Source organism: Podarcis liolepis, assembly GCF_965112155.1.
Source record: "Podarcis liolepis genome assembly, chromosome: 12".
Classification (NCBI taxonomy): Eukaryota; Metazoa; Chordata; class Lepidosauria; order Squamata; family Lacertidae; genus Podarcis; species Podarcis liolepis.
The window spans coordinates 270,663-291,528 of record NC_139563.1 but is presented as its reverse complement, the minus strand read 5'-3'; the positions used below and the strand labels follow the sequence as shown (position 1 = coordinate 291,528).

Genomic DNA, 20,866 nt, shown 5'->3' with positions numbered 1-20,866 from the left:
CGGTTTCCTGGAGAGCGCATCTGCTATGACATTGTTGTCGCCTGGGATGTACTCTATCCTGAAATCGAAATCCGCAAAGAACTCTGCCCAGCGTATGTGCCTCTGGCTCTGTAGCTTCGCCGTGCGCCAGTACTCTAGGTTCTTGTGGTCCGTGCGGACCTGCACGGTGTGCTTGGCTCCGATGAGAAAGTGCCTCCACGCCTTGAAAGCTGCGTGGATGGCCAGCAACTCCCTGTCCCAAATGGTGTAGTTCTGCTCCGACTTGCTGAGCTTCCGGGAGTAGAAAGCACAGGGCCTCCAGTTTCCCTGCGGGTCTTCCTGTAAGAGGACGGCCCCCACCGCTCTGTCAGATGCGTCAGTCTCCACCCTCATGGGCCTGCCAGGATTCACGTGTAGCAGCTGTTCTTCGGACGCGAAGAGACTCTTAAGTCTCCTGAAGGACTGCTCCGCTTGGTCCGTCCAGGTGAACTTCTTCTTCTTGGAGCTGAGAGTGTCCGTGATAGCTGCCGTCTCCTTGGCGAAACCCTTGATGAACTTGCGGTAAAAGTTGGCGAAGCCGACGAACCTCTGGACCTCTTTCCGATTTCGTGGGCTCTTCCAGTCCAACACCGCGCGGACCTTGGCACTGTCCATGGCTAGTCCCCTGTCGGACAGCCTATAGCCCAGAAAATCCACCTCCGTCACGTCGAATTGGCACTTCTCCAACTTGGCGTAGAGCCTGTGCTCCCGTAGCCTCTGCAGGACCTCCTTCACGTCGCTCTCGTGAGCCTCCGGCGATTCTGAGAAGATCAGAATGTCGTCGAGGAAACATACGCACTTCTTGTAGAGGAGTCCCGCCAGCACATGATGCATAAAAGCTTGGAAAAAGTGGGAGCCATTTTGGAGACCAAACGGCATAACTCTGTATTCGTAGGTGCCCAACGGCGTGAACATGGCCGTCTTCCACTCATCACCCTCTCGCACGCGTATGAGATTGTAAGCTCCGCGGAGATCCAACTTGGTGAAGATCTTCCCTTTCCGCACCGTCGCGAGCAGGTCGTCGATCTTGGGCATGGGAAAGGCCGCGGGCTTTGTTTTTGAGTTTATGAATCTGAAGTCTACGATGAGCCTCTTTTGGGGCGTGTCCTTCTTCTTCACAAAAAACACAGGACTGCCCCCTACAGCCTTCGATTCTCGGATGAATCCCCGCTGCAGATTGTGGTCTATGAATTCCCGGAGCTCCTGCAGCTCCTCCTCGGACATGGAATACAGCTTCACAGGCGGCAGCGTTGTCCCTGGCAAGAGGTCAATAGCGCAATCGTAGGGCCGGTGAGGTGGCAATTGGTCAGCCTCCTTTTCGCAGAAAACCTCCAAAAACCCCTTGTACTTGAGGGGTACTGCTTGCGCCATGCTGAGACGTAGCTGCTGCCCCTCCTCTTGGCCCTCCTCCTCCTGACCGGTCTGGATGCAATGCTGCGCGCAATAGGACGAGCCGAAGGTGAGCTGCCGCTGGTACCACGCCATGGTCGGGCTGTGCCTATCCAGCCAACTCATGCCTAACACTATAGGCGTGTCTGACAGGCGGGTGACGTTGAAACTGATGACTTCTCGGTGATTGCCAATCTGCATCACCATGGGCGGCGTCTGTTGTACCACTTGCCCCCCCAGCAGTTTCCTGCCATCCACTGTGACGACGTTCAATGGCAGCGTGGCTGGCAGAAGCTCTATGCGATGCTGCTTGACGAACTGCACCCCCACGAAGTCTGCGTTGCTCCCACTGTCAATTGTGATGGGGACCTCCAGGGTGCGTCCATTAGGTAGCTGGAGGGTTGCAGTGAGCTGCACTACAGGTTTGGGTGGCAGGGGGTCTGTAGGCTGCAAAAGCGCTGGGGACTGCTCTACTGACTTGCCTGGCTGTGCCCCAACATTGCTGATTCCAGCCAGGCATTGTCGTTTCCCTGAAACAGCTCTTCATGCTGTGCTGCTGCATTTACTGTTGCCAAGGCTGCAGTGTGCTGCCGGAGCCTCTGGGGACACTCTTTCGCCATGTGCGTTGCACAGTCACAGATGTAACACTTCCTGTTCCCTCTAGGAGGCTTCTTCTTGACTGTTCCAGACGCTGGGGCTCCGGCCACTGACTGAGCCTTTGCACTCCCCAGTTCCATAGGCTCCTCCCCTGGCTGCAGCTGAGGGGAGAGACGCGGACGTCCTGGATCTCTGGGAAAGAAAGGAGGCACTCTGGGCGGTGCGTGAAGCTGGCTACCCCCCTCATTGCGCCAAGGGCGTTCTTCCTGGCGCACTCCAATGGCAAGCGCTCGCTGCACCACGTCTGCCAGGGTTTTAGGTCTGTCCCCCCTAGCCAGCTCGTCCTTCACAGGGCCAGATAGCCCCTCCCAAAATAAGTCTCTGACAGCCAAAGAATCCTTCTCCCAGCGCAGCACATTCAGCAAGGCGAAAAAGCGAGCATGATACTGACGTACGGAAGCCTTGCCTTGTCTTAAACCATGGATCTGATGGCGTGCCACATCCACATCCACACTAGACTGGAAGCAAGCGTCCATGCATTTGATAAATTCATCAGAGTCCCTTCGAGCAGGGCAATCCTCGCGCCACAGATTGCGCAGCCAAGCCCTCGCATCCCCATGCAAGTGGGACACAATGAAACCCACTTTTTCCTCTTCATCTTTAAAGTCGTCGCGAAGCAAATGCAACGCATATTCTACGTCTGCTTTAAAACTGGGGTATTGCTGCAGGTTCCCATCGAAGTGGGCTACCAAGTTGCCCCCTCTTCTGCCCAGTGCTACTCCAGCAGCTTTGGTCCCCGGGAATCCCACTCGGCATGCATGATCCCACCTGGCTTGCAGATCTTGGCACCGCTTTTCCGCCTCTTCCCCCTTCTTCTGGGAGACCACTACCTCAGTGGTAAGCCGGGAGACTGCGTTGCGTAGCTCAGCTATCTGCTGCTCCATACTCAGGGCTGCCAAACTTCGTGAGCTTTGCAAAAAAAATTTTGCGTAGTTTAGGAGGGGACTTACTGTCAGAGGCTGCCTCAGGTCTCAGCTCACAAAAGACCAACGCCAAGCTCTTCTTATATACAGGGATGTTTATTGCAGTTCATTGTAGATTCCACAACCGAGGCGTGCAGCCCCGTGTCTTTAACGTCAGACTTTTGAAGTCCCCTCTGACTCGTCCCCGCCCCTGCACCAACTTATGAGGCTTGTGCTAGACCACCGCTTCCTGTCTTTCCTTTTCCGCAGGGTCTTTCTGCCCCCCTGGGTTCCTTCCCTCCTGCTCTCTCCCGAAGCGGATTCCTGAGATGCCTGTTCCCCCCTCCTTCGTGCTTTGGGGCTGGGCTCCTCCTCCGGGCTTTCTCCATTTCCGCGCGCCTCCACATTTGAACTTGGCGCGCGCTCGCTACCCCTGACCTTCCTTTTGACACTGACACTACTCCCTGTACCACTCTCCCCCTCTTCCGGCAGGACGTTCTCCCCAGATCTCCTTCCCCTGTCTCTTTCCTGCTCCGCTCCGTGTGTCACACTGGTAACCCCCCTCTCTTCCCTTCGTTCCTGCTGGGAAGCTGGCCCCGATCTCCCACTCCCGCTCGGGGTTTCCCTGCTGCTTCCCTGCTCCTGGCAGGTCCCCCCTGTGACCCCCCTTGTCCTGACTAGGGGCGCCCCCTCCTGAGAATCCTCCGATTCACTTGAGAGACTCATGGAAGATCTCAAGTCATTGTCATCCTCTTCCTCACTGTCCTGGGATTCTTCCTCGTCGCTCTCCGTCTCCTCCCTCACCTGTGTCTCTGTCTCTGAACCCCTGACAAAATTATATATGTTTGTATGTCTTTTTATATGTTTGTACTGTTTTAAAAATTTTGTAAAACCAATAAAAATTTATATATATTGTCAGGGCTGCCGCCCAGTCCCAGCTCACATAGGACCAAGTCAGCCAGCGTTCAGTTTCAAAGAGTCTTTATTGGATTACAGGTTCCATTTCCAAACTGCAACGTGCAGCCCTACTTCTTCTAGGTCAGAACGACGAAGACCCGTCTGAGTCTCCGCCTCTAGCGCACCAGCTTAATACCCTAGCCTTGCTCCACCTCCTGCGCCTTTCCTTCCGTCTCTGGGTCCTCCTGCCCCCCTGGGTCTCTCCTTTCCTACTCTCTTCTGACGCGGACCCCCCTGACCCTTCCGCCTCCTTGCGGCGGGCTTTGGGACTCGGTTCACTCTCTGGGCTGCTGGCTGCGCCAGCTTCCGTTACATTTGAACTTGGCGCGCGCGCCCAACTCTCCACTTTCCTCTTGATCGTTTCCTCGCTCCCCGAGGTGGGCGTGACTACTCCTGACTCATGCCCTCCCTCCTTCTGAAAGTCTCCGGAGCCCGATATCTGGTCCCCTTTCTCCCCGCTGCTCCCGGCTGGGAACGTGGGTCCCGATCTCCAACTGCTGCTTTCTGATCCCTCTCTGGACCCTTCTTCCTGGGGTGTCCCCCTGCTCTCCCCCCTTGCTCTGGCTGCTGGCGCTCCCTTCTGGGAATCCTCGGACTCGCTAGACAGGCTCGGTGATCTCGGGTCGTCATCCCCACTCATCCTTCCTTCGTATTCCTCCCCCTCGCTCTCTGTCTCCTCCCTTCTCTGCGTCTCTGCTCCTGAACCCCTGACATATATATATAAAAAAACCCCAACATTCTTGGCAATACATTCATCTTTACAACAGCAATTCGGCCCAACAAGGAAAGCTTCAATTTTGACCATATCTCTAAATCCTTTTTAACCTCCAACCAACATTTCTCATAATTATCTTTAAATAAGTTCCCATTTTTTGGCAGTCATGTTAATCCCCAGATATTTCACCTTCTTAACCACTGTTAAACCTGTCTCATTCTGAAATCTCTCTTTCTCAATAGTTGTTAAATTTTTCTCAAGGACTTTAGTTTTTAACTTATTCAACTTAAATCCAGCCACATGACCAAAAATTCTTGAATCAATTCTAATACTCTTTCAGTACTGGGTTCTGGCTCCTAGGTCATCTGCAAAGGCTTTCAATTTATATTGTTTAGCTCCGACCATTATACCTTTAATCAAATGGTCCCTCCTAATCATATTTAGCAAAACCTCCAGGACCGAAATAAAAAGTAATGGGGAAATTGGGCAACCTTGTTGTGTCCCTTTCTCTATCTTAAATTCCTCTGTCACCACATTATTCACTATTAGCTTAGCTTTTTGTTCTGAATAAAATGCACCTATACCATTTTCAAATTCTTGACCAACCCCCATCCCCTGAAGATTTTTCTTCATAAAACTCCAAGAAATATTCTCAAAGGCTTTCTTGGCGTCCACAAAAATCAAAACTGCTTTAGTATTAATGTCTTCTTGTAACTTCTCCAAAATGTTAATTATATTCCTTGTATTATCAGACAAATGTCTACCTGGGAGAAAGCCAGTTTGGTCCTTGTGTATCACTTCCCTTAATACTTTTTTTAGCCTTTTAGCCAAAATATCAGCAAATATTTTGTAATCCACATTCAACAGGTATATGGGTCTGTAGTTCTTAAGTTCTGTCTTTTCAGACTCAGTTTTCGGTATAAGTGTAATAAATGCTTCTTTCCACGACTCTGGCGCTTTCCCCCCCTCCAAAATTTCATTACAAACCTCCTTTGGTGGTTGAATTATCCAGTCTTTCAAAGTTCTATAGTATTTTGAGGTTAAACCATCCGGCCCTGGAGATTTTCCCAACTGCATATTCTGAATGGCACCTTCTACGTCCTGTTCCGTAATTTTGTGGTTCAACATTATCTTATTTTCTTGAGAGATTTTTTGCAGTCCATTTATTTTCAGAAACTGGTCTATATCAAACTCTTTCTGGGGCCCTTGTGTATATAATTGTTTAAAGTACCTCTGGAGGCATTTTCTAATTTCCACTGGATTCTGAATGTTTTTCCCTTCCACTTCCAAATTAGTGATGGTATTAAGTTTTTGTCTTTTCTTCATCTGCCATGCCAACAATTTCCCACATTTATTCACCGATTCAAAACTCCTTTGTCTCATTTGTTTAATTTTCCATTCAATTTCCTGATTTATCATCTTCATATATTGCACTTGATATAACTTTATTTCTCTCAGAATCTCTTGTGAATTGGGTTTCACTCTCAATTTCTCCTCGCCCTCTTTTATTTTTTCCAAAAAAATTTCCTTCTTCTCATTTTGGGCTTTCTTCTTTAATGAATTCTGTTGAATCAGAAACCCCCTCATGACTGCTTTACTTGCATCCCAGATTACTCTTTTTTCCACAGTAGTTTTCAAATTTATCTCAAAATAGTCTCTCAAGGTTTTTTGGGCCTTCTTAATCACCTCTTGATCTCTGAACCAAGTGTCATTCATCCTCCATCTGAACTAACCAGTTGGTGTTAGTTTCATCTCCATTTTCACAGCAGTATGGTCGGACCACGTCTTAGGGCAGATCTCAACCTTCCTGATCTTGGGTACCAGCCCTCTAGTTATCCAAATTTGGTCAATTCTTGTCCATGTCTTTTGAGCTTCAGAAAAGAAGGTTCCCTCTCTTGCCAAGGGATTCCTAACTCTCCAAATATCAGTCAAGTCCATATTGTCAGTCATTTCAAAAAAAGTTTTTGGTAGTCTGCCATCTTTCGTAACTACCTGTCTCTGTGACTTGTCCATGTTTGTGGATACCACTCCATTCATATCTCCCATCAAAATAATGATATAGTCCATATAATCCAACAATGTCTCATGCAACTTTTTATAAAATTCAGATTTACCCTCATTCGGTGCATAAACTCCAATTATTAAATTTTTTTCTCCTTGTGTTTGAATTTCAATTGCAATAAATCTGCCTTGGTCATCTTTAAAAACAAATTTCGGTGAAAGGCTCTCCTTTGCATAAATGACAACTCCTCGCTTTTTAACCTTATCTGATGAAATAAATTCTTGACCCAGTCTCTTGTTGATCAATATTTTCCTGTGTAGCCTTATCACATGTGTTTCCTGTAAACAAATTAAGTCCAAATGCTCCTTTTTCAACAAATAAAAGACTTTTCTCCTTTTCTCTGGGGAATTCAGCCCATGAATATTCCAACTTAATAGTTGCAGAGACATGTTGTATTTAAATTATTTTCCTCCAACTGCTCCCAATAACTCCTCTTGTTCTGACGGTGGAATCACTTTCTGTGGTATGTCCAATCCCAAGCGTGTTAGTGCCTTGTCTACTGCTGCTTGTCACAAGGCTCCTGGTTCTCCTTCCACTCCTTTTTGCAGGTCTTCTTCGTGGTCTCTCAAAAAATTTTCTTTCTCCTCCACTGATCTTATTTTGAATTTTTTACCTTTAAAGGTAAAGGATAGGCCTTGGGGAAATTCCCACCTAAATATGATTCTGTTTCCTTTCAGCAATGACACCAGATCAGTATAGTTGGACCTGAGGTCCAAAGGTTGTTTCGGGATATCCCCTGTATGAATTCTTTGATGGGAAGTGAGATGGGCGCTTTGACTGAAGCTCTTCCCACATTCCAAGCACTGATAGGGTTTCTCCCCTGTATGAATTCTTTGATGGGAAGTGAGATGGCTGCTTCGACTGAAGCTCTTCCCACATTCAAAGCACTGATAGGGTTTTTCCCCTGTATGAATTCTTTGATGGGAAGTGAGATGGCTGCTTCGACTGAAGCTCTTCCCACATTCAAAGCACTGATAGGGTTTTCCCCCTGTATGAATTCTTTGATGGAAAGTGAGATCACTACTCTGACGAAAGCTCTTCCCACATTCAAAGCACTGATAGGGTTTCTCCCCTGCATGAATTCTTTGATGGGAAGTGAGTTTACCACTCAGACGAAAGCTCTTTCCACATTCAAAGCACTGATAGGGTTTCTCCCCTGTATGAATTCTTTGATGGGAAGTGAGATCACTACTCTGACGAAAGCTCTTCCCACATTGGAAGCACTGATAGGGTTTCTCCCCTGTATGAATTCTTTGATGGGAAGTGAGATCACTACTCTGACGAAAGCTCTTCCCACATTCAAAGCACTGATAGGGTTTCTCCCCTGTATGAATTCTTTGATGGGAAGTGAGATTGGAGCTATGACTGAAGCTCTTTCCACATTCAAAACACTGAAAGTGTTTCTCCCCTGTATGAATTCTTTGATGGGAAGTGAGATCACTACTCTGACGAAAGCTCTTCCCACATTGGAAGCACAGATAGGGTTTCTCCCCTGTATGAATTCTTTGATGGGAAGTGAGATGGGCGCCTTGACTGAAGCTCTTCCCACATTCAAAGCACTGATAGGGTTTTTCCCCTGTATGAATTCTTTGATGGGAAGTGAGATTGGAGCTGCTACTGAAGCTCTTTCCACATTCCAAGCACTGAAAGGATTTCTCCCCTGCATGAATTCTTTGATGGGCAGTGAGACTATATTTCCGACTGAAGCTCTTCCCACATTTGGAGCACTGATATGGTTTCTCCCCTGTATGAATTCTTTGATGGGAAGTGAGATTCTGACTGTGTTTGAAGCTCTTTCCACATTCTCTGCACTGATACAATTTCTCTCCACTGCGAGTTCTTTCATGTGAAGTGAGGCTATTACTCGGAATAAAGCTGTTTCCTTGATGGGAGGTGGACTGGGAGCTCTGACAGACGTTCTTTCCACACTCTAAATATTTATTTGACTTCTCTGCTATGTGGATTCTGGTGTGGTCCCCCTTGTTCTTCCCTTCCAATTCATCAACATCTGCAATGAAGAGAGAAGCGAATTAGAGCCTCAGGAAGAAATGGAGCTCCAGAACATTGAACCAAGTTAATGAATCCTTGTGATAGAGGAAAAACTGAAGAGAGTTTGATGTGAGGCCTTACTATAATTTTCACTGCCTTTGTTGGCTGGTATTTACTGACATATTGCTGGCTTTTATCTGGGATAAATTTTGTTTCGCTCAATCCTGGAATCCATTCCAAGGTCAGTCATCTCTTTGGTTAATCAAAGGCAAACAGAAGGAAAAACCACAAACCTGACAGAATTTAATTCAACTTCCCTTAAAGCTCTGAGGCCGACATTTAAAAAGACCAGGGAAGTTCAGACAAGCTTGGTCATTGCTTAAAAAGGAATGACTAGACAAAGAAAATTCAGAGAGGAAAGAGTTGATATCCCTCCATTCAGGGCTCACGGCGGGGATGTTCGCATCTCAGATGCTGTTGGTCCCCATCCAAATAGTGGAGGTTCATCACAGAGGTATGTATGGAGTTTCAAAACTGATCTTATGATCCAATAGGGAGTTTTACCGAGAGAGTCCATGATCCCACAATCCTTCTCCTTGACTTCCTTATGCAGAACTCTTCGGTCAGGATCCAGCAACGTCCACACCTTGTCTGTAAAACAAACAGCAACATCTTCACCTGCACATGGCCCATCAGCAGTGTCCTCAATCTGGTTGGTCCAAATTTAAATTTATATGTAAATTACCTTCTTCACTTTGACCCCCCCCCCGCATGTTCATGAGGAGACCAGGGAAAATGACTATTACTCACACTTAATCGAAGCACAACAGCCACAAAAGCTCCTGTCTAGGCATTCGGCTATGTGGTGTTCAATGTTCTCTGTTCTCTCCTGTTTCCCCTTTTTTGTTTCCATTTAAACCATTTCATGAACCCAAAACTCATACACTGACTACTAATGATGAACCACATATTATAGATCAGGCATGCCCAACTTGAAGTAGGCTGTGATCTACGATCCAATATAAAAACTGGCAGTGATCTACCACCCAGGGATGGGTGTAGGGTAGGTGGGTGCACACCGGCTTCTTCTTCTGAGGGGACGGGGGGCACTCAGACTGCTTCCCCTGATGCTGATTGCTTCCCCTGACATGCCAGGTATGTGCAGCGGCAAAACATCCCCTCCTGTGAGAGGTGCTTGGCAGTTGCTTCCTGGACTGGGCCCACACATGGTGTTGCAACAGCCCCTCAGGCACATCTCCAGCAGAGGGAAGGCCGCAATCTATGAACATGCAAATTTATTCTGCTATTTTTGAGATATAGAAATGACATGAGAAGACTCAGTCTACATATTTGTATCATTTATTATTGCTATGATCCTTGTTTTTAAAAGCAATAAAAAGTTATTCCAAATATCCATAGAAACAACATGAAAGACAATTGGCTAACATATAGGGAACTCAAGGAGGAGATAAATTATCGCCAGAAAGTGAAAAAAATTGAAGCACTTAAACAGTGGGGTGAATTGGCTAGAATATTACCAGCTAACAGCAATGTTCAAGAAGGATAAAAAGTCAAAGGGTTTTGATAAAAAAAAAATCGGTATGGGAAATGGAAATATTATACAATAATCAAAAGACTATATCAAAAATCTACAAATTGTTACAGAATGGACAACCAGAAAAAGAAGAAAAGGGAAACGCCATCAAAAAGTCGGAACAAGATCTAGGCCATACAATAGAATGCAAAGAATGGGAAAAATTATGGACAAAAAACAAACCTCACAGCATGTTATTTAATAAGAGAAAATTATATGAAAATGTATCATAGGTGGTACTTGGCACCAGAAAGGCTGGCCAAAATGAACAAAACGCATAAGTGCTGGAGGTGTATGAAACAAAACGGAACCTTCTACCATATGTGGTGGACATGCCCGGAGATTAGGAAATTTGGGGGCATGATCCATGAAGAGATAAAGAAAGTACTAAGAATAACTCACAGTAAAAGTCAAGAGGCATTCCTATTAGGAATATTAAATGATGACATTCCAAAAGATAGAGTTAAATTATTCTTATATGTGACGTCAGCATATCCTGGTAGCTAAGTACTGGAAAGGGAAACAAATACCTACCAGAGAAGAATGGTTATGTAAACTTTGTGAATACTTGGAGTTAGCCAAACTGACGGACATCATAAGACAAAAACCAAAAAGTTTAGTGAAGAAGGAATGGGATTGTTTGAATGAATACTTCAAAAGACAAGGTTCAAGGGTAAAAATCTGGTTGAGTTTAGAATGACCTCGTGAATAGAAAGGAAAAGGAATATTGACACATATATACATGAATATGTTAGGTTTGAGATAATAAGGAAATACAGAAAGATATAATGGGACTGAAATGAAGTGTTGTGAGGTCGGTGGAGGTCTTTGTTTTAACAATTTTGGTTATGGAACAAGATGAATAGGGTATTGGGAATATGTCTGTCTTTTTTCTTATCTTTTAACTTCGTTTCTGTTATTATTTTTCTTTTTCTTTTATTTTCTTTCATTCTTTGTTTTGTGTTTTAATCTGTAAGACTTGAATTTGTTTTGTTTTGCTTTGTTTGGTGTATTGTTATATTTTGTTAATAAAATTTAGTTTTTTTAAAAAAAGTTATTCCAAAAATAAAAGAAAAAGGCAACACATGGAGGCCCCATCTGCAATCAATCTTGAAATCATCAATCTTGAAATCAGGTTACTTTAAAGAGTCGTGTCTTCTAGTGCTGCACAATGGATGTGTAAGTAGTCAGACATTGGCAGGGCATTCAGATCAAGGTACTGGTTTTATTTTTTTAATAATAATAATTTCAATTTATACACTGCCCTATACCCGGTGGTCTCAGAGTGGTTCACAAACAAAATCACAGCATATAAAATCAAAGGAAAAGCAATAACCCCCCCCCCCAAAGCCACATTCTAAAAGACTGTTGGTGTTGGATGTTTAAACCAAAGGCCTGGTTAAAGGGGAACCTTTTTCCCTGATGCCTAAAGGTGTATAATGAAGGCACCAGGTGAATTTCCCTGGAAGAGCATTCCACAGACGGGGAGCCACTGCAGAGAAGGCCTGTTCTCATGTTGCCACCCTCTGGACCTCTTGAGGAGGAGGCGCACAAAGAAGGGCCTCAAAAGATGATCTCAGGGTCCAGGTAGGTTCATATGGGAAGAGGCGGTTCTTGAGGTATTGCAGTCCTGAGCCATTTAAGGTCTATAGGTCAAAACCGGCACTTTGAATTGGGCCTGGAAACTAATCGGTAGCCAGTGCAGTCGGACCAGGATCAGTGTAAGATGCTCAAACCGTCTTGCTCCGCTGAGCAACATGGCCACTGAATTCTGCACCAGCTGAAGTTTCCGAACAGTCTTCAGAGGCAGTTCTATGTATAATGCATTGCAGTAATCTAACCTTGAGGTTACCAGAGCATAGACAACAGTAGGTAGTCTATCCCTGTCCAGATAGGCAGGTAGCTGGGCCACCAGCCAAAGATGATGGAAGGCACTCTGGGCCATTGAGGCCACCTGAGCCTCAAGCGACAGCAAAGGATCCAGGAGGACCCCCAGGCTATGAACCTGCTCCTCCAGAGGAAGTGTAATCCTATCAGGAGCAGGTGACCTCCCAGCCATCTGGTCTTGTTGTTGTTTAGTCGTTTAGTCATGTCCAACTCTTCATGACCCCCTGGACCAGAGCACGCCAGGCACTCCTGTCTTCCACTGCCTCCCGCAGTTTGGTCAGACTCATGCTGGTAGCTTCGAGAACACTATCCAACCATCTCGTCCTTGGGGGGCGCTTGGGGGGGGGGGAATTGTCATCGCCCCACTCCTTGGTGTGTGGAGTGCCTCAGGGTGCGATTCTCTCCCCGATGCTTTTTAACATCTTTATGCGCCCCCTCGCCCAGCTTGTCCGGAGTTTTGGGCTGGGTTGCCATCAGTATGCCAATGACACCCAACTCTATCTGATGATGGATGGCCATCCTGACTCGGCCCGAGACACACTGACCAGATGTCTGGAAGCTGTGGCTGGATGGTTACGTGGGAGCCGGTTGAAGTTAAATCCTTCGAAGACAGAGGTCCTCTGGCTGGGGCGGGACGATATGGGATTGAGGGGGCAACTCCCATCTCTTGCGGGGGTGCAATTAGTGCCAGCACCGTCTGTTAAGAGTTTGGGTGTAATCTTCGATACCTCCCTCTCAGATTACAGCTATAACAAAGGTGGCATTTTTCCAACTCCGCCAAGCTAAGCAGTTGGCCCCTTATCTCTCTCGCCCTGACCTAGCCACTGTGATCCATGCGACGGTCACCTCCAGACTGGATTATTGTAACTCGCTCTACGTGGGGCTGCCCTTGAGACTGACCCAGAAACTCCAGCGGGTGCAGAATGTCGGGGTCTTCACTGCGAGATCACATTCACCCAGTGCACTGGCTCCCGGTGGAGTACAGGGTCAGGTTTAAGGTGCTGGTTTTAACCTTTAAAGCCCTATACGGCCTAGGACCCTCGTACCTATGGGACCGCCTCTCCTGGTATGCCCTACAGAGAAACCTGCGGTCTGCAAATAATAACATCCTCAAGGTCCCAGGCCTCAGAGAGGTTAGGCTGGCCTCAACTAGAGCCAGGGCCTTCTCGGCTGCGGCTCCAATCTGGTGGAATGCTCTGTCACAAGAGACTAGGGCCCTGCGGGACCTGACATCTTTCCGCAGGGCCTGCAAGACAGAGCTGTTCCACCAGGCCTTTGGTCAGGGCGCAGCCTGACTCCCTCCTCTGGCAACCTGCACAGAATTTTGTTTAATTGGTTGCCTTCAATTTGATTTAATTAATTTTATAATGAAATATTTTTAGATTGTGTAACTATTTTACTGTTTGATTATTTGACTGTTGTTAGCCGCCCTGAGCCCGGCTTCGGCTGGGGAGGGCGGGATATAAATAAAATTTATTATTATTATTATCGTCCTCTGTCGTCCCCTTCTCCTTGTGCCCTCCATCTTCCCCAACATCAGGGTCTAGGGAACCCCTAACTAACAATGCCCCAGTCTTATCTGGACTGAGCTTCAGTTTGTTGGCTCTCATCCAGTCCATTGCCAAGGCAGGACACTGGTCCAGCACTTCCACTGCCTCATCTGCAGGCGTCAAGGAGAACTAGAGCTGAGTGAAATCAGCACACTGCTGACAACCGCTGCCAATACACTCAGATCACGGTACTGGTCTTAGACATTTTGAGCTGCCAATACATCCTGGTGGCCAGAGAGCTGCGATGTATTCCTAGCCCAAATTGCCTGCAGATGACAAAGGCGCAGGCAGGTGGAGGAATCCGAAAAGGTGCTCCCCTTCTCCATCTCCATCCGGCTGCCTGCCTCCCCCCACCCCCAATCTGAGCAAGCCCAAATACCTCTCTGGCTCCATCCATCCAGGTCCCCATCTCCCCTCCCCTGGGACTCACCATATCTCTCGGAGGTCCCTGGGAGGGAACGCTCAGAGGTTGTGGGAAGGGATGCGGGAGACAACCTGACCAGGTCAACCGTCCATCTTCCCCCTTCCATCCTCGCTAGCTCTGCAGGATCCGTCTCTTTCATTCTTCCTGAGGAGTCAAGGAGCCAAAGCAAGTTGCAGGGTCCTGGGAGAGAGGAAGAAGCAAAGAGAGCCTCAGAGGCCCTGCAGGGATTTTCTGGCTGGAGGGGAAGCCTCCCAATATGTTGGGGGCCCCATCCACAGCTTCCACAGCAAAATCCCTGGCCAGAGAGCTTCCCCTCTTCCACCCTCCATCCATCCAGGTCCCCATCTCCCCTCCCCTGCGACTCACCAGATCTCTCGGAGGCCCCTGGGAGGGAACGCTCAGAGGTTGTGGGAAGGGATGCGGGAGACAACCTGACCAGGTCAACCGTCCATCTTCCCCCTTCCATCCTTGCTAGCTTTGCAGGATCCGTCTCTTTCATCCTTCCTGAGGAGTCAAGGAGCCAAAAGAAGCTGCAGGGTCCTGGGAGAGAGGAAGAAGCAAAGGGAGCCTCAGAGGCCCTGCAGGGATTCTCCTGCCCTAGATATTCTCCTGCCCCTGGAGAAGCACAAATGGGGCAGCCCCTTCCCAACAGAAGCCCCATTTCTAAACCTCTCCAGCGGTTCTAATTACCTCCGGTTGCTCCTCACCCCACTTCCGAAGGCTGGCATGGTCTGCACAGTAGTGAGCTGAGAGCAGATCCCCTTGAACTCAGTGGGACTTTGGGACAGAACTTGGTGCCAAAACCAGTCACCGTCCCCAAGCCTGAAAACTGCAACCCCAGAGCATGGGCAGAAAACAGATGAGTAGCTATTACACGTGGGTGCCCCCATGCTAGGTGCTTTGTATGGAGAGCCCAGTTCACACTCTTTGAGCTCTCTCATTGCAAGCCAGGCAGATGTGGCCATATTTGCCTCTTGCATGGGGACCAAATCTTCAGGGAAGCTTTTCATCTCCAAATGGTAGGAAAGAGGGTTCAGTAACCTGGTGGGGGTGGGGGAGCGTAGCTTTTTAGCCCATAAATTCAGCTCACGGTGGTATATCTGGTGACTTGCATGAGCCTTTCTGTTCCTTCTTCCAACTTATCAGGCAGGAACGTCAGAGGTCAAATCTGGAGAGTATTCCATTCTGGGCTTCTTGTGGCAGAGCACAGGACTCTAATCAATTCTTTTCAGTTCTGTCAATAAGGCCATTCCCCAGATTCCTCAAGTGCAAGGACCCAGGGGTGTCTGAGTTAGGGGGTTCCTTGGGGTCCAGGTCAGCTGGCTAGTCAGGCTTGTCACCTGCAGAATCCTTGTCAACTAAAGCAGGATGGTCTGCCTTGAATTGAGGACTTTCTGGAGGTGTTGCTGTATATGGAAGCAGAGGAGCTGGTGATGCCACATTTCTGAATAATCTTGAGACTAATACACCACTCCTTCTTAGATATTGTCTGTGTTTATACACCATCTTCACAAGTCTCCAGTCTCAAAATGTGGTCCCCACCCTGGCCTGGAAGCCATCAAAGTATAGATCTTCCACATGTCCTAAATATGCTGGGTTCTTAAGAACACCAGGCATGTATACCCTTTAACAACTACGGAGGTGAGCTTTACGCTCCTCCTGTGACAAGGTTTCCAAAGGCTTAGGGCAGCTTGATAGAACTAGCCTCTTTTCAGATAGCACCAATTTCCAATTCTTGTTTATCAAATCCCACAGACTCTCTGCCAGATTTCCCCCAGAAGGTTTTACAAGTACCTTTCAGGATGGTAAGACATTTATTACTGTCAGCCAAAAAGGATTTAATGCATTCCATGTCCTCTCTTAGTAGTACAAGGCACCCAGTGACTGATAATCCCTCCTCCTCCTTTGTCCCAGAAGGTTGGGAGAAGGAGTCTTCTATCCTTGTTTAGCATTTCCTGAGGATAGATCTGAAATCTGCTTCCACATTAGTTCGTCTACTCGATTAGCCTGAGCAGGGGAGGGACATGTCTTGTTGCATCTGGGGCAGAGGAAGTGGTCTGGAGAGGCAGAAGGGCTTTTCTCCCCCCAGGGGCAAATGTTCCCGTCTGGCTGCAGCCTCTGCTCAGAAATGCGACTTATCCCTCCCTCTTTGCCTGCCCAGTTTCCCTGGACCCCCAAGCCCCTCCCAGAAGGAAGGCAGCGCCTGGATCCAAAGGAGCGACGGAGCTGCAGACTCCGGCTTGGCCGAGAGGACGAGGGGGGACCCTCTGCCTCCCCCCCCCAGGCATGCTCTGAAGAGGGACCCCACGCCCCTCCCCGCCCCCCCCCCGGACCCCCTTCTCCCCAGGGCGTCCTCAGGGGGAGGAGAGAGGAGAGGAGACTCACCCGAGTCCAGGAGGGGCTTTGGCAAAGGAGAGAGAAGAAGAAGAAGAGGGCAGGGAGGGGGGAGGGGGGAGGGAGGGAGGGGCTTCTGCTCTGGAGGACCTTGCCCCTCCCCCTCCCCTTCCTGCCCTCTCTAGGAATCCAGCTCGGCTCCTTTTAACCCTTGCCAAGCCGAGAGCCCCGAGCCCGCCCCTCCTTCGCCCTCCCTGCGCCTGCGCCCTTCTCCCCTCCCTCTGCCCCCAGGAGCCCCCATCTCATCCAGACCAGGAAGAGGGGCGCCCCCATTCCTCTGAAGCAGCTCCATCTTGTGAAACTTGAGGAATTCCTGAGAAGTCCCCTTGCGGTCTCCCCAGGGCATTTGGGACCCAGGGCCAGGGCAGCGGGGCTTCAGCGGAGGGGTCAGGGAGCCCCCCCGGAATCCCCAGCTGACTCTTGGACTCCGGGACCCGGGACCCGTCCATGTGGGAAAGACTCTCGTTGGTGGCCGGGGGGGGGGGCAAGCCTGGAGCTCCGGTTCCCCCCGAGAGCCCACCTTTCTGGGCCAGATCTCGGGTGCCTTGAGGATGCTGCTGGAAATGTCTTGGGGGAAGCCCTCATCCCCGAGGGGAGCAGCAGGGAAGAATTGGAGCCAGAGAGGGCGAAGGGGAGAGGAGGCTCCCTGGGCGAGAGAGCGGAGGCTGCGTCTCCTGTCTTGCAGGAGAGCAGAAAGGGGGTCCGGCTGGGAGAGAACAAGGGCCATCTAGTCGCACCCTGCAACGCAGGAAGGGGGGATGGAGTTGAGTCTGGTCTGCCCTGTCTGGCAGAAGCTTCTTTCCAGAGGGATTCTGGCCGCAGGGGACAGGGATGGGGTCCTGTCTTTGGAGAGCAAAGTGGGGGAGCAGACCCCCAGCTAGGAAGTACCCCCATGGCTCTGCTTGCCTGCGCAGCACCCACCCGCACTTGCTCCTTGGTCCCCGGAGACAGGGCACCCTCCCGCTGCCTTGCCCTGGCCCTGCGCTGGAGAGGCTGCTCGGAGGGACTCCTTTTGGGTTTGGGCTGCGGGCAAATTTGCTCTGGAAGGAGGACAGCCCTGGGAGGAGCGTGGGGCTCTCGGAGAGGCCACTCTGATGCTCCGGCTGCCCGGCCTTCTCGGGTGGCGACATGGAAGCCATCCAAGTATAGCTCTTCCCCATGTCCTAAATCTGTTGTGTTCTTAAGAACACCAGGCATGTATACCCTTTAACAACTCCAGCGGTGAGCTTTATGCTCCTCTTGTGACAAGATTTCCAAAGGCACTCCGGGTCAACACCATGTTGTTGTTGTTGTTTAGTCGTTTAGTCGTGTCCGCCTCTTTGTGACCCCCTGGACCAGAGCATGCCAGGCCCTCCTGTCTTCCACGACCTCCCACAGTTTGGTCAAACTCATGCTGGTAGCTTCCAGAACACTATCCAACCATCTTGTCCTCTGTCGTCCCCTTCTCCTTGTGCCCTCCATCTTTCCCAACATCAGGGTCTTTTCCAGGGAGTCTTCTCAGGAGGTGGCCAAAGTCTTGGAGCCTCAGCTTCAGGATCTGTCCTTCCAGTGAGCACTCAGGGCTGCTTTCCTTCAGAATGGATAGGTTTGATCTTCTTGCAGTCCATGGGACTCTCTAGAGTCTCCTCCAGCACCAGAATTCAAAAGCATCAATTATTCGGCGATCAGCCTTCTTTATGGTCCAGCTCTCACTTCCATACATCACTACTGGGAAAACCATGGCTTTAGCTATACAGACCTTTGTTGGCAAAACCATGTACTCAACACCATGTACTCCCTTAATTCCTTATCAAGTTTCCTTATACCATTTGTAGCAATTAAAGCTTCTTCTAACTTTAGTCTACAGCAACTTCTCTGTCATTCATTTAGTTTTCTGCAGAATGCAGAGGCCAGACTGGTGACTGGGAGTGGCTGCCGGGACCATATAAAACCCCTCCTAAAGGATCTACATTGGTTCCCAGTATGTTTCTGAGCACAATTCAATGTGTTGGTGCAGACCTTGAAAGCCCTAAACAGTTTGGCCCTGTATTGCTGAAGGAGCGTCTCCACCCCCTTCATTCATCCCGGACAATGAGGTCCAGATCCGAGGGCCTTCTGGCCGTTCCCTCCCTGTGAAAAGCAAAGTTACAGGGAAGCAGGCAGAGGGCCTTCTTGGTGGTGGCACACTCCCTGCAGAACGCCCTCCCATCAGGTGTCAAGAAAGAAAGAGCACCACCACTTTTAGGAGATATCTGTATCGGGAAGTTTTTGATGTTTGATGTGTCAGTGTGGTTTTCTATGTGCTGGAAGCTGCCCTGAGTGGCAGGGGAAACCCAGTCAGATGAGTGGCACATGATTATGATTATGATTTTTCACACGGGCTGCTTCTGGCTTCACCCTGGTGCCTTGCCAGGGCAGGGAGGCCGGGGTCTTCCTAAAAATACTTAGCTGAGCAAGGCTGGATGCAGTTCCTGCTCCAGAGAGTGGCACATGCTGGAGCAGTATGTGGGCCTGCTCAGTTGGGAGGGGGCAGGGGATGGTTAGCTGCTGATCCATTACAAAGTTGGAAGCCAGATCTCACCCAGCCCTAGTGGCTCCTCCAAAGGATCCCGGGAACCGGAATAAGAGGGGCTAGGAGACACGTCCAGTCCTGCCGCCCTGCATTCCCAAGGCTGCCATTCCCAGAGGGCTCAGCAATCCACACTTCTTGCCAGGGAACTCTGGGAATTGTCGTTTGGCAGATGGGGGGGGAGAGGGTCTCCCATCCAGTCTCCCCACATAGGGGGCTGCCTCTCCCCACTCCACAGGGCTCCTCCTGCCTCCAGTTCCTTGGATGCTTATCTCTGTTATTCAGTGCGACTTTCCCCTCAATCCGAAGGGGCCTCATTTGCATGCCCTGTTTCTCTTGCCCCAAAGCCCCCTCCCCAAAAAGGAAGGCAGCATCTGGATCCCAAGGAAGAGCAGAGCTGCAGACCTCCTGCGAACTTGCCCCACCCTGGCTTGGCAGAGTGGACAAGGGAGGACCCTTGACTTGGGGGTCTCCCCCCAGCATGCATGAACAGGGACCCCCATGCAGTATCCCTGCACCCCTGGGACCCCCTTCCCCCTATGGCACCCTCAGGGGGAAGAGAGAGGAGACTTGGCAGAGAGGAATTGGGGGCAGGACCCTCTGCTCCTTGCCTTGGGGGTCTCTCTCCAATGCAGAACTGAACTGAAGGGTTCAGTCAGCCTGCTTATATAGAGCTGCTTATATAAAGTTGTTATGTAACAACTTTCTGTAACTATCCAATCACTGAACATCACTTTCGACCCCTTATTTGCATATGTGGACCTGAGTAAAAACTATCTACAGTATCCCCCTGCTGGCCCAGCGTGAGAACTTCAGTACGTAACACAACCTTTTCAAAGTTTTGATAAATGCTAGTTACAGGTAGCCGTGTTGGTCTGCCGTAGTCAAAACAAAATAAAAAATTCCTTCCAGCAGCACCTTAGAGACCAGCTAAGTTTGTTATTGGTATGAGCTTTTGTGTGCATGCACTCTAAGGTGCTACTGGAAGGAATTTATTCATTTATTTATTTTGAGAAATGCTGTTCTGCTTGTCCCAAGGACCGCTGCTCAGGGGCCCCTTCTCACCCCACTTCCCTCCTTGAGGCAGTCCTGGTAGCGCCTCACCTGCTTCCAGGTGTCAGGGGCCTCCTGCTCCTTCTGCCAACTGGGCCCTGGCCTTTTGCCCCAAAGTCCTGCCCTGGCGGCCCTCCTGCACTGCCCCTCTGCCAAACTCTGCCTTCTGTCTTGCTGCCTCAATTGAGCTCCTCCCAGTTTGGATCTCACTTGCCTGCTGGCCAAGCCCTTGCCCCAGTTTCCTGCTTGCAGGGAGGTAATTTTGCTTCTCCTTCACATTGGAGAGAGAGCAGTAAAAAGCTGCTGCTGCAGCTACAGCGAAACAGTCCTTTCTCCCCTTCTCTCATGTCGACATGGGAGCGGTTGTGGAATATAGATCTGAAGTCTACAGGAAGCTATGGTTTGAGGGGAAACTATATGAAAATGATGTGTAGATGTTATTTGATGACATTCATGTTGATAATACTGCATAAGCAAATACTTTTGATAATAACACAATACACAAATAAAATTTAATGGGGCAAAACATTTAAAGAGATGAGCCCATAATCACGATGCGTCTGAACCTGGAATTTCCCTAGGCTGTGATTGTACCTTTAACTCTAGGCCAGGGGTCTGCAACCTTTAAGACAAAAAGAGCCACTTGGACCTGTTTCCGAAGGAAAAAAACTGGGAGCTGCAAAACTCGTCATTATAAAAATAACTTTTTTGTCATTTTTTTAATTAT

The 20,866-nt window shown here is 49.1% G+C and overlaps 1 protein-coding gene across 5 annotated transcripts; it reads right to left on the bottom strand.

Annotated features, from left to right (window-relative positions):
* Window positions 1-5,000: 5,000 nt before the first annotated feature.
* Window positions 5,001-16,181, bottom strand: LOC310689323 (uncharacterized protein). 5 transcript variants are annotated; one of them, XM_083466886.1, is made up of 5 exons: window positions 15,939-16,181; window positions 14,511-14,684; window positions 14,151-14,324; window positions 9,254-9,340; window positions 5,001-8,708 (listed from the first exon to the last, which is right to left on the bottom strand). In XM_083466886.1, exons 1-5 carry the CDS (start codon window positions 15,994-15,996, stop codon window positions 7,210-7,212), a joined length of 1,992 nt encoding a protein of 663 aa, XP_083323012.1. In that variant the 5' UTR covers window positions 15,997-16,181; the 3' UTR covers window positions 5,001-7,209. The 5 variants fall into 5 exon arrangements, with proteins under 5 accessions (XP_083323012.1, XP_083323010.1, XP_083323011.1 ...); XM_083466884.1 differs by lacking the exon at window positions 15,939-16,181 and having other exon boundaries at window positions 14,511-15,929; XM_083466885.1 differs by lacking the exon at window positions 15,939-16,181 and having other exon boundaries at window positions 14,151-14,288; window positions 14,511-15,929.
* Window positions 16,182-20,866: the final 4,685 nt, after the last annotated feature.

Excerpts from the sequence above, each read along its gene's own strand:
- LOC310689323 (XM_083466884.1), bottom strand. The coding sequence starts at position 14,805 with ATGGGGCTTCTGTTGGGAAGGGGCTGCCCCATTTGTGCTTCTCCAGGG. Across the intron at positions 9,341-14,150 it reads AGGGACCTCCGAGAGATATG|ACAAGGTGTGGACGTTGCTG; the intron begins GTGAGTCCCAGG and ends TTTGTTTTACAG. Across the intron at positions 8,709-9,253 it reads TGGGATCATGGACTCTCTCG|ATGTTGATGAATTGGAAGGG; the intron begins GTAAAACTCCCT and ends TCTTCATTGCAG.